The sequence below is a fragment of the Erithacus rubecula genome (genome assembly GCF_903797595.1).
Source record: "Erithacus rubecula genome assembly, contig: SUPER_Z_unloc_1, whole genome shotgun sequence".
NCBI classification, from domain to species: Eukaryota; Metazoa; Chordata; class Aves; order Passeriformes; family Muscicapidae; genus Erithacus; species Erithacus rubecula.
Window position 1 is genome coordinate 1,539,446 of NW_027635590.1, and position 12,805 is coordinate 1,552,250.

Here is a 12,805-nt window from a genome sequence, read left to right on the forward strand (position 1 = left end):
GAAGAGAGTGAGGACTAGATTCATCAAGGCTGTGAGGGTCAGATTTGCTAGAGAAAAGGAGGGTGGAGAGACAGGAGGAAGGGTGGGGGAAAGATGGGTCCAGGGAGCTGCAGGCCTGTTGGCCTGAACTGAGTGCTAGGGAAGGTCATGTAGCAGATCATCTTTAGTATCATTACATAGTACATACAGGACAATCAGTGAATCAGGCCCAGGCAGCATGGATTTAGGAGGCACAGGTCCTGTCTGACCAGCCTGGTCTCTTTTTATGTCTAGGTGACCCACCTGGTGGTTGAGGAAAAGGCTGTGGGTGTTATTTGCCTGACCTTTGGTGGGGCCTTTGATACTGTCTCTCATGGCATGTTCCTGGAAAAGCTGGCAGTTCCTGGCCTAGGCAGGTGCACTCTTCATTTGATTAAAAACCAGCTGCACAGCCAGGCCCCTGGGAGTGGTGAAAATTTACAAATTCACTGTCAGAGTGATTGTTTACAGATGTGGAATCATGCTACCACTTAATTGGTAACTTAAGGAAGTTTTCTCCATTTGCAATTTTCTTGTTATGTTATGATTGTTTTTACAGATTACCAATGGAACATTAGATGTAAAAAAAATGATGAAGACTTGGATTGAGCATAAAGGATTTCCTTTAGTCACTGTTGTCCGAAAGGGAAAGAATATTTCAGTACAACAAGAGAAATTTTTGTATCGTGTGGAACCAGAAAATTGGACATCAGATGCAAGGTTATTTCCTTCTTAAAACCTTTTATCCATTAAAAGCAGACTGCTGTCTTAAACCTTGTACATCTTCCTTACTTGTATTTAGGCCTTTTAGTGTTTACTTGGAAGGCAGGTAGTATTAGAGAATTCAGCACAGAAATTCACACATCTAGTATCTGCCTGAAGGTCTATGTCTATTTCCATTGAGGCAACTGGTAAAAATCAGTGACACCCTTTATAATCTCAATTTCTTACCTGCATCATTTCCCTGAAGCTTTTAAGCTTGACATCATGAGTTGGTTTTCAATAGCAAAAGGCAGATCTCTTAAGTAAAGGTTTCTCTATTTTTGAGGAAGTTTTGTGTGTTTAACAAGACTGAAGAAAGGAAGGTGTTATGGGCTGATGTTTGGACTGGCTTTTTTTTTTGCTTTTTTTGTGCAGCTGCTAGTTTTTTTTTTAGATAATTTTATTTAGGCTGGTGTTTTTTAGCTTTTTTTTTTTTGCTGCGCTTTAGTTGTGGGCTGTGTTTTGCTTTTTGCTGTTTGCTTAGCTGTGACTTTTTTTTTTGGCTGCTTTGGCCGTTTTTTTTTTTTTTTTTTTTTTAGCTGTTTTGTTTGTGCTTTTGTGTTAGCTTGTTTTAAGTTTGCTTTTGCTTGTTTTAAGCTTGCTTTAGCTTGTTTTGGGCTTGCTTTGGCTTGCTTTTGGCTGCTTTTTTTTTTTTTTTTTTTTTTTTTTTTGCTTTAGGGTTTTGCACTGACTTTAAAAGACAAAAATTTGGACTTTGGGGGCTGCTGCTGGAAGTTAGCTTAGGAGGCTTTGCTGCTTTTTTTGGTGAAAACTGGCTAAGTTTGTTTTATTTAGGTTTGGGTTGGGAGAGTGTTTTTTTTGTATTTTTGTTAATAAAAAGTTTTTTTTATTTTTACTTTAAAAACATTTTTTTTAAGCTTAGTAAAGGAAAAAATTGTAAAAAAAAAGGGGGGGGGGCTTTTTGGAGCTTTTTTTTTTTAAATTTGTTTTAAATTTAGACATACTTTTTGGTGCCCCGTGTGAGGAACTCACGACCTTCAGATTATCAGCACCAGAAAAAAAGTATGTCTAAGTTTAAGACAAATTTAAGAAAAAAAAGCTCCAAAAAGCCCCCCCCCCCTTTTTTTTTACAATTTTTTCCTTTACTAAGCTTAAAAAAAATTGTTTTTGAAGTAAAAATGAAAAAAACTTTTTATTAACAAAAATACAAAAAAAACACTCTCCCAACCCAAACCTAAATAAAACAAACTTAGCCAGTTTTCGCCAAAAAAAGCAGCAAAGCCTCCTAAGCTAACTTCCAGCAGCGGCCCCCAAAGTCCAAATTTTTGTCTTTTAAAGTCAGTGCAAAACCCTAAAGCAAAAAGAAGGAAGAGAGGTGGAGGGGCAGCCAAAAGCAGGCCAAAGCAAGCCCAAAACAAGCTAAAGCAAGCTTAAAACAAGCAAAAGCAAACTTAAAACAAGCTAACACAAAAGCACAAACAAAACAGCTAAAAAAAAAAGAAAAAAAAACAGCCAAAGCAGCCAAAAAAAAAAGTCACAGCTAAGCAAACAGCAAAAAGCAAAACACAGCCCACAACTAAAACGCAGCAAAAAAAAAAAAGCTAAAAAACACCAGCCTAAATAAAACTATCTAAAAAAAAAAACTAGCAGCTGCACAAAAAAAGCAAAAAAAAAAGCCAGTCCAAACATCAGCCCATAACAGAAGGTTGCAGAAGATCTACAGAAGTTACAGATGCAGTATCCTACTTTAAATCCTATCCTTCTTACTTCCAAAATTCAGTGTATACCTTGGGCTTTGCTCCAAGGAGGTAGAGAAGCTAGAATCAGTGCATTCTTGGCTTCGAAATTTTAAAATTACACTACTGCATGACAGCAAATGACTGAATATATGACAGAAGCAATATCCATTGTACCAAAACCTGAAAGGGAGTACGTACGCAAATACCGAAGATGCAATGATTTTGCAGTTGGAAATTTTAAAATTTTGTTTCCTGCAAATGTAACTTACCTCAACAGTGTCTTCTAACAAAAATATGTAAGTGTGAATTCTTTTGAATTTTCTGGTTTTGCTGAGTTGTTTGAGGTTTCAACAGGAGCTGAGTCCATTTCATTGTCTTGCAGAAAACTAGGTCTGTGAAAGAAATTTGTTTCTTGAGATACGGGAATTTAGAAGGCTCTGTTTTACTTTTGTTATGCAGAGAAAGAAAGCTAAGTAATTTTTAAGCTAAGTAATTTCTGTTTCTAGTTGAAGTAAATTTGGGGCATGCATGAAAAAGTTTTGAAAAAAGAGCGCCCTGTGTGAGTCATACAGGTGGTCCCTCTCAAAATCAGATTAGTGTGTGCAGCTTTTCATCCCACTCCGATTTGTGTTTTTCTCTAAATATCGAAGTCCTTGCCATCATTATGAGCCTCCTTAGCATTTATTCTTCCAGTTTGCAGTTCACTTAAGAAAGTCGTTGTGCAATGCAATTAATTATGGTTTCTATACCATGATTTGGAATTTGAGTCTTGTACTTGGATAATTTTAAAATTTTAGTTAAAACTTGTAAAAGATCAGAAAAATAATGTTGGATTCAGATAAAAATAATACTGGATGAATTTCTGATGCATCTGGAGATTTACTGTCTGTATGAGTTTGGATGAGCTACCTAGCATGTGAGAACTGGGAAAGAAGTACTAAGAAAAGTGGAGTCCATTAGGGACTAGTGTGGTTTAAGATCTTCGTTAGTGACCTACACAGTGAGATCAAGCTCCCCCACAGAAAATTTGTATATGACACCAAGCTGAGTGGGGCAGTTGGTGTGCCTGGGGAAAGGGGTGCCATCCAGAGGAATCTGTACAAACTTGAGCAGTGGGCCCTTGGTCAGAGCAGCCCCTGGTTTCAGCACAGGCTGGGGGATGAACAAATCCAGAGCAACCTTGCAATGGAGAACTTGGCAGGATTGGTGATACTAGACACAGGTTAACTGTGTGTGTTCACAGCCCAGAATTCCAGTTATATTTTGGGCTGCATCCAAAGCAGCGTGGGCAGCAGGGGAGGGAGTGGATTCTGTCCCTCTGCTCCACTCTGGTGAGACCCCACCTGGAACCCTGCATCCAGCTCTGGGGTCCAAGCATAGGAAGGACATGGACCTGTTGGAGTGAGTCCAGAGTAGGTTCACAAGAACAATCAGATGGACAGAACACCTCTCCTGTACAAGGACAGATAGTTTGGTTTGTTCATCCTGGAGAACAAAAGGCTCTGGGGTGACCTCACTGCATTCTTTCAAGTACTTAAAGGAAAGATCAGGACAGATTTTTAGCAGGTTCTGTCTTGATAGGGCTGGAATAATGGTTTTAAAATAAAGGAGGGTAGATAAGATACAAGGAATACTATTTTTACAGTAAGGGTGATGAAACAGTGGCACTGGTGGCCAAGAGAGGTGGTCCATGCCCCATCCCTGAAAATATTCAGGGCCAGGTTGGATGAGACTCTGATCATCTTCATGATCTAGTTGAAGATGTCCCTGCTCATTGCAGGGGAGCTAGATGACTTTAAAAGTTCTCTTTGAACCTAATATGTTCTGTAAAATTTACCCATTTCTCAACATGGTGGAATTTAAAAATATAATTTCTATGCATGTTGTACATTTATTCTTTCATCATATTCTGATTATATTAGTGAGATTTATACTTCATTATTTTACACAGCTTTCAGTCATTCTAGTGTTATTAGTATACAAAATTAAATTAAATTAAATTAAATTAAACCAAACCATTCAGGGAAGTAATATGTATATAACATGTCAGTAAACATTTGTTTTCCTTTGCAGTTACCTGTGGCATATTCCTCTAACTTACATAACAAATAGGTGCAACTTCACCCATTGTACTAATGCCTATTTACTGGATCAGAAGTCAGGTATGTGACTAAAAGCTTCAGTCGCAAATTACTTAAGTATTACAGATACGTAATTATGATTTCAGAGATCTGGAGCAAAGTACTGCTGGTGTTGTCAGCATCAGGGAGATGGTTCCCTGTACATTGTGTGTATAAATGCATGACAGCTACTGGAACAGAAGCACAGGTTTAAAATTTGTGAAAGCTTGTGGTTTTCATCACAGTGCATACATGCAATCTCTCACACTGCATGTTCTTAGAGAGCAATTTATGTGAAAGTTAGTCTGCCAGTTTGCTGAAATGTTAGGAAGGGACTTTCCACTGAAATGTTTATTTTATATAATTGTGTAGGAAAATATTGTATTTGGAACAGTAGGTGGGGCCGTTTGAAAGAATGACAAGACAAAAGGAGAAAAATTAACTGATGCAAATCGGGGCAGACTGTGACAATGTTCTTTCGGTCAGATATAGAAAGAGGGAGGAGGAAGTACAACCTCAAATTTTTGAGCTGTCTGTAGAGACATTCATCCTGGCTTTTCCTTCTTGAGTGTAGGGGGAAATAGTGTGGAAGAATTTACTGTCTTTCTGGAACTAGTCTACTTCATAGACTTTGATTTGAACAAGTTGTTAAATGTTTGTTTCTGCTGATAACATACTGTTTGTCCAATAGCTATCATTGAACTTCCAGAAGAGGTGGAATGGATAAAATTCAATGTGGACATGAACGGCTATTACATAGTACACTATGCTGAAGACTGGAAAACACTGATTGATCTGTTGAAAAAAAACCACACTGCTCTGAGTCCTAAAGACAGAGTAAATTTGATCAACAATATCTTCAACCTTGCACGGTAAGACTTCTGTATTGGAAAAGGTATTTAATGTGTGTTTCAAGTTTCTTCCAAGTCAGAGAAGATCCTTTTTAGTTTCTAGAGACAACTGCTTTAGAGAAAGTTTAATTCAGTCTTCCATAGCCTTGTTAAAACTCTTCACTGATGCTGTAGATGTTATCTCCCTCATCTTAATAGCATCATCTATTTATGTGGATCACAGAGAGCCACATGATAGTTTCCATTTCTGGAAGACACTGTTTTCTTTAGTGTCCAATAATCTGCCTGCTAGACTGTTTTCCCGTACTCCTCTAGTGCTTTTCTTTAGAAAAATAAGCCATTTCCATCTTAAATTTTTACTGATGCCCTCTCATGTGCTTCGCCACCACGCTTAGAGCAGGTGAGGCTGACCATTATGGATAGTCTCTTTGGAAGCTGCTGTTCTATTTGAGTACCCTTATTTATGATGAAAATTTTCAGATGTCCTTGCTGCACTTCCTTACTCATTTTCAATTTTTGTTAACTGAAGGCATGTTAGTGGCCATTGTTGCTTTGTTATAATCTCACTGAAGTTAAAATATGAAAATTTCCAATGTAAATTGTTTCTTATGTCACTCTCTCTATCACTTCGCTCTCTGTTACTGTAATCGAAAGCATCACTTGTGATTTGTTTCAGGAAGTGCTTTTGTTCTGCAGTCCATTTTAATGTTTGTGTTTATTGACCCATAGTCTAGGAAGAGAGTCTCTGGAAAAGGCCTTTGAGTTGATTGATTACCTCAATGAAGAGAACAGCACTGCACCACTTACTCAAGCTTTGTTTCAGCTGAGTCTTATATACAGCCTTTTAGACAAAAAGGGTGAGCAACAACTGGCAGCACGGGTCATGGTATGTCTTAGTTTTTCATAAATGATAATTTAAAATAATTAGTTATAATGTTCTTTATAGTTATATTCTCTTTTTACATGTTGACAGCTGAACATATTCATTAATTTCACTAAGCTGGACAGTGATTCAAGAGAGTTGCCAGTCTTGCCAACTTTTTCTAATGGTCTCTTACCAAAATGCTATTTTTTGGTCCAGCTTCTTCTCCTCTCCTTTCCCTGTTTCCATACCATACCCATATGCCCCAAAATGTTTTGTAGGGAGTGTGGTACAGTAGGAGCACAGTGGTGTCTGGGGCTATCTTAAAGTGCCCAAATAGGTCAATTTAATACAAATATGTAATTGAACAGATTCCATATACTTTCTTTGCACAGAAAAGTTATTTTCAAAAGTTAGAGTGGCTGGAGATCGTAGATCTAGTTGCTTTGTAGAGATACAGGAGAAAAAAACAGAACCATTTTCTTTAAAAAGAGAAACACAAGTATGGCTGTCATAGTCCTGTTCCAGTTGTGTGATAGAGTAATACAATACAGTTCTACAGACTTGACAGTGAAATCAGTATTGTAGGTTCTGTTCTTGATGAGTATATATCTTTAATTTCTCTATACCTTCATTTTATGGAACTTCTTCTCAATACTCATCTACTGGTTTAAAATGAACTTTGCTGCTTTATGGTGTAAAAACGTGAGTAAAGGGGTTTAGTCTATAAGAAAATTATTATATTATTAGATAAAATAGCAAATGTGTTTTCTTTATGATAGGTAGAAATAATGTGTGTGTCCTTAAAGAAACATAAGAAAAAAGAGCACTATTTTAATTTTCCCAAAGTTGCTATGTATCTGCTATTAACAGCCTGAGCTCTGTTTTGCAATGCAGTGTCTGTGCAGTTTTATTTAAGTTCCAGAAGTTTCAGCTGAGTTGTGGTGGTTGATCAGGGATCCAGCTGTGGTTTGGCAAGCTGCAGAACTATAAAACTGAAGGGTGTTCAGCCTATAGACATACAGAAGTTGTTTCTCTGTGCTAAATGAAGACATATTTACTGTGATTTGGTGATGTTATGAGCAGTTAAACTTACAGAAGTTGTAGTACATTGAGATTGTAAGCTGATTACAAGTAAGTCTGAGTTATGGCTCAAAGAGCAATCTCCGGTTTCCATGTGCAATGGAAAGATGTAACCTGGCCCATCTTTCAGATTTATGTGGTATCTGATACTTATTCCTGCAGTTGAGAAATATCATGTGTAAGGTGGAATAAATAGATGAGTAACTACTATGTTTAACTTCCACATTTTAAAAGCTCAACTTTTTTTTTTTTTTTTTTTTTTTTTTCTCCTTATTTTTAACTGATTTTATATCTAGAAAATCCTCTTGGAAGGAATTAGCTATTGCTAGTGACTTTTTCCTCCTTTAGCATAGGATAGAGCACTTGCTTGGAGATAAAATTGATCAACAGCACTGGACAGATGATGGGACCCTGTCTGAACGAGAGCTCCGGTCAGCACTGCTGTCTTTTGCCTGTACTCATGATATAAGAAACTGTAGAACAACTGCTGCCAAGATGTTTGAGACATGGATGAAGTCTAATGGAACAGTAAGGTACCACAAAAACTGAGCTTCCACTTCTTTTACCCATCTGTTTTCTTGTTACATTGTATTTGGGAAAAACACCCCAAAACCAAACAGAACAATCAGAAGAAAAAAAAGCCCCACCCCGCTGACTTCATACTGATAAAGAATGTGATTGTGTCTTAAACTGTTCCATGTGTGGAAGTAATTGGTGTTTTGCAGTGAGGATGACTGGGCTAGATTTTGTCTCCAGTCTCATAATTTCAGCTGCAAAACCAGCCATACATTTTCTTTCATCTGCATTTCCTGAGCTGCTTGCTGAAAGAAGATTACTTAGTGGCAAAGCCAAAGCCCACTTTTTATTCCACTGCTGTGGATTCTTGTGTATTTTGAGCCATAGAAAATTCTCAGTTTTGTGTACAATTTACTTTGTTTTCATGTGGCTAAATGTTTTGCTTTTTCCTAGTGACTGGAAGTATTAGATTGGCATGAATTCAGTCATGCCAAATCCTAATAATTCCAATTACTACAGAATCAAATTGTTCCAAAGAGAGGCATCTCCTTCAAGTTAATATTTTAATTTGGTGACTTCTTTTTTCTTTCCTCGGATGAGTGTTTTTGTGCCCCCTATGTTTATTTGTTTTGTTGCTTTTGGTTTTCTCTGTAGTCTGCCTAGTGATGTTATGAAAGCCATATTTGCAGTTGGAGCCAAGTCTAATGATGGCTGGGAATTCCTTCTGAAGATGTACTTCGCTTCAGTTTCTGAAGCAGAGAAAAGCAAAATGATTGAAGCCTTGGCCAGCACAGAAGATGCCAGAAAGCTAATCTGGTATGAAGGAGCCAAAAAGTTGTATGCTGTGTAAATTACAAGTGATAAAATCTTCTTGGAAAAGTTTTGCCTTTTTTCTACTGTTAAAAAATTTCTGATTGCTAAAGAAAATCCATCTAAATGTTTTGCACAGGCTTCCATACCCATGAAGAACCAGATGTTTTTCACTCAAAAATGACATCCGCACAAAAAACCAAGTTCTGAATATGTGTAGAGAGAAAAGAATTAAACTTAAAGGCTTTGCACTGCTGGTAACACGAAATTTCAGATTTTGCAGTGCAGGTAACAAAATTGCAGGCTATTCTATAGAACCTTAAAAGATTGATATGTATTTATAATCAAAGTAATAATTAATTAATTGAGGTCTATTTTTTGTTTGGATTTTTCCCTCTTCTATTTCCATTTCTTTCTTTGGGTAAAGATTTGACTTTACATTACATTCCTCTCTGTAGACTTTATACTGCAGGGAGAACACAAACTTGTCCTGATAATTTAGTCTTTGGCTTCCCTCTCTTTGCTCTTTGATGTATTATTTTTCTTTTACAAGTTATTAGAATTTCCTTTTCCAACACCAGTGAAAATTTAGGTGCTTGGATTAGACCTAAGGTCACTCTTCTGATTTCTGAAAATTAAAGCTAAGTATATACAGTTATTGTAATAAAATGTAACATTGATTTCTTCCAGATGTCAGAAGTTGTTTGCTTGATATATTATATAATCTTTTCCATCTAATCGAGGACTTTCAGGAAACCCATGTGAACAGACTTTTTTTTCTGTCTCTTAGCATATACTTTGTCTCCTAGGCTAATGCAGAACAGTCTTGAAGGAGAAATCATCAGGTCACAGGAGCTTTCACATATCATAGCAACCGTTAGCCAGAGTTTGCCTGGATATTTGCTGGCCTGGGACTTCGTCAAAGAGAACTGGGAAAAACTTACACGAAAGTAAGGTTTTTGATGCAGCTGAAACTTTCAAACTCACAGTGGCAAAAGCACCTGTTTGTTTCTTTCAAACATGACAATAAATAGTAGCATTCATATAAGAAGATTAATACTAAAATTCTAAATAATGTTTGAAAATCAGAGTGTACAAATATAACTTGCTACATAAAATTGAAGTCTCAGCAATTGTTGCAGAGCCTCAGAGTAATGCTAAACAATCTTAATTTTTCTTGGAAGGTTGCCATCTCTAGGATGATTGGTTCAGTTGCAGGATATTTATGTGAATCAAATGGATTCAAAAGGACATCCAGGGAATTATTTCAGCATTTACTGTTTCTGAATTGTCACAGCACTCTTAAAACCAAGTAACCAAAATATCCCACTTGCTTCAGAAATATGGTGTCTTTCACTGGCCTTGAAGGGTACCTAGCAGAAAAGCTGGTCCCCCGAGTCTTCGAAAAGCCAACAGTACTTGAAAGTTCTGTTTCTAAATCCCAACTTTGACTTTAAACAATTGCATGCTGTAAAAAAGTTTCTCCTCGTGAAAACTTCTGCTCTAACAAGCTCTTCATAACCAATATTACAGTTACCGTGCTTGAAAGAAAGCCTGGTTGGAAGTTCAGTTCTGGTAAAGCTTTAGAGCGTATACATACCACAAATAGAGATCCTGATATTCACTGTGTGGTGTCCTCAGTTCTTTACTCTTTTATCTGTGATAGGAGTTTGAAAATTTTCCATGGCTTTTGCTCTTATATTTTTCGAGGGAATAGGGAGCTAGAGGCTTGGATTTCTAAGTCCATATACTTCTTTTGAAAAATAAGGTATGTAATTTGAATGTAAGGTATTGAATTTAAGTGCTTTTAATATTTTCCTATTTCTAAACAAAAAGGTAGAAATAGTAGAAAAGAATGTATGCATATACCAAAATGGCATCTTAAAATGTCTCCTAGTTGAAAATATTTGTTTGTTTTTCAGGTTTCACCTAGGCTCATATACTATCCAGAATATCATTAGCTGGTCAACTTCTCAGTTTGCAACAAAGGCACATCTACTTGAGGTTGGTGGCTTGATCTACCAGAAAGGGGTATTTTCTAGTGCCAATGCTGCTTTAATTTAGTTGAAGAATGAGGAAAACACATCTTTTTATATCCTTGACACCCTGTTGCAAGTATATATATATCAGTTGCTTTCCCCATTTGACCCATGGTAAATATATGGACAGACACTGGGAAATTGTATACTAAGTCTGTGACAGAATTACATTACAGAGTTGAACTCAGATATTGGTTTGTACTGTTGTGTTTCCTGTGCACTGGAACAGTGTCTCACAAAATAATGATAAGATTTAAAAGTAATTTTGGTCTAGATTTTGTAAACAAGCTATGACTTCTGTATCTGTGAAATGTGGTACTGTGCCATAAAAATTGCTTTATGTTGTTTTTCCATCAACAATCCCAAAGAGTTATTGTGGAAGTTGAGTATCAGCTGAGAATTGTTTAATAACTGTTAAAAAGCTCTGTTGTCTTCCCTAGCAAGACCTTGAAGTTAATGTACCAAGCATTGTTTACGGTTCAGTCTAATGTTTTCATTCAAGTAATTTGGTAGAGAGAGATGTTAATGGTTTGATCTGTAATATTTTAAGTGTTAGCGTTGACAATTATGATGATGATAGGGTGTGGGGGCTGTTCCAGAATACTGAAGAGGGTTGCTTACAACAAACAATTCTTTGTCAGAGAATAGGACTCCTTTTCCAGAGCACTGCATAGTCTCTTTTGGCATTGTGATATAGTAAGTTAATGTCTGTTTATTGGTGAAATGGCATATTGAAACCAAATGAGTTATTGCTGCTCTATCCATGAAAAATGCTTTCCTTGCATTTTGGGAACTCCTTTGAGAGATTTGCACGGATACAAACAGTTCTCAAAAATGGATTTCCTGCAATGTGTATAGCCTTTGCTGCTGAAACTATTTGTCTGATAAGTGTTGATTTAAATTAATATTTTCTTTTTTTTTTCTTTGTTCTTGCTATGCAGGTCAAGTCTTTTTTTGAGTCAAAGTCAGAGGAGAGTTCTCAACTGCGTTGTGTAAAAGAAGCAATTGATACAATTCAACTCAACATCCAGTGGATGGAGAGAAATTTGGCAAAGCTACAAGAACTGCTGTAGTGCATACAATACTGTGCTGTGTCGGCCATTTAGGAGCTCTGTGAGCAGTTACTGAGTTTCATTTGCAAAAGCCAGGGTGAAACCAGGCATCACTGCAACATTGCACTATTAAGGAATATAGATAGCTCAGGGCATGTCTCAGATAAATTTTTATTTTCCTTGAAGCATTTTGAGCAATATGTAAGTATTTACCCTGAAACTGTTTTCATCTGTAGACCAAACATCTGCACAAATGATTAAATATTCTTTTATATGTGGAACTTACGCTCTTTCCTTTGGAGTTGTGTTACAGTTTCTTGGCAGTGGGTTAATACTGACAGGTAAAAAAGAAAGACTTACCATGAACTGTTACTTCTTTGCAGACTGCTCGTGGAGCAGTAGGTTTTTTTTCATAATGCGGAACTGTGTGTGGTTTCCACATTTGTAGGTCTAGAAACTGTTGTGAAACAGAATTATATTTCAGATATGTAAGTAGTAGTGAATGTTACAAAGTTCAAGAGGTGAAATAAATACAATTACAATTTAAGTTTGGATTTTTTATTTTCATAGTGTTCTTTAGGAATTACACACACAAAAAAAAAATCTTATGCTAATAGTACAGAGTTTGAGATATAGAAGTGGCTGGATGGTAGTATGGAAAAGAAGAAACAGATAGCAAAAACAGGTGTTGTAGAGATGGGATTTCCAGAAACAGTGGTGTGGCTTTGGAACTTCTACTCTGAATTTGTCAGATAGTTTTGAGAATCTCATCATTAATGGTCGACCTTTTACTGGTTTTGCTGTATCAGTCTCTGACCAACTCTGACCAAAATACACAAAATTGTATTTTTTCGGGTTGGTTCATCTCTTAGACTGATACTGATTTGTGCCTTTTTGACTACTGACTTTCACTGCTTGTTGTAGAGGGTTTGCAGTAAGTCACCTCAGTTTTGTAAACTTCTGGTCTTTCATTGACTGATGACTCTCAAATC

The 12,805-nt window shown here is 36.7% G+C and overlaps 2 protein-coding genes across 3 annotated transcripts in view; one reads left to right on the forward strand and one right to left on the reverse strand.

Moving 5' to 3' along the window:
* The window catches only part of LNPEP (leucyl and cystinyl aminopeptidase), a 56,226-nt gene extending 43,869 nt beyond the window's left edge, over positions 1-12,357 (forward strand). For both annotated transcript variants that reach the window (XM_079330823.1, XM_079330822.1), the window contains 9 exons: positions 578-738; positions 4,554-4,642; positions 5,292-5,472; positions 6,181-6,337; positions 7,745-7,929; positions 8,567-8,728; positions 9,532-9,672; positions 10,645-10,726; positions 11,703-12,357. In XM_079330823.1, the coding sequence (XP_079186949.1) occupies positions 578-738; positions 4,554-4,642; positions 5,292-5,472; positions 6,181-6,337; positions 7,745-7,929; positions 8,567-8,728; positions 9,532-9,672; positions 10,645-10,726; positions 11,703-11,834 (1,290 nt within the window). In that variant the 3' untranslated portion in view covers positions 11,835-12,357. The remainder of the gene's footprint in view (positions 1-577; positions 739-4,553; positions 4,643-5,291; positions 5,473-6,180; positions 6,338-7,744; positions 7,930-8,566; positions 8,729-9,531; positions 9,673-10,644; positions 10,727-11,702) is intronic.
* Positions 1-12,805, reverse strand: part of LOC306814620 (serine/threonine-protein kinase PAK 3-like) — a 69,937-nt gene that overhangs the window by 18,024 nt on the left and 39,108 nt on the right. The window lies entirely within an intron of this gene.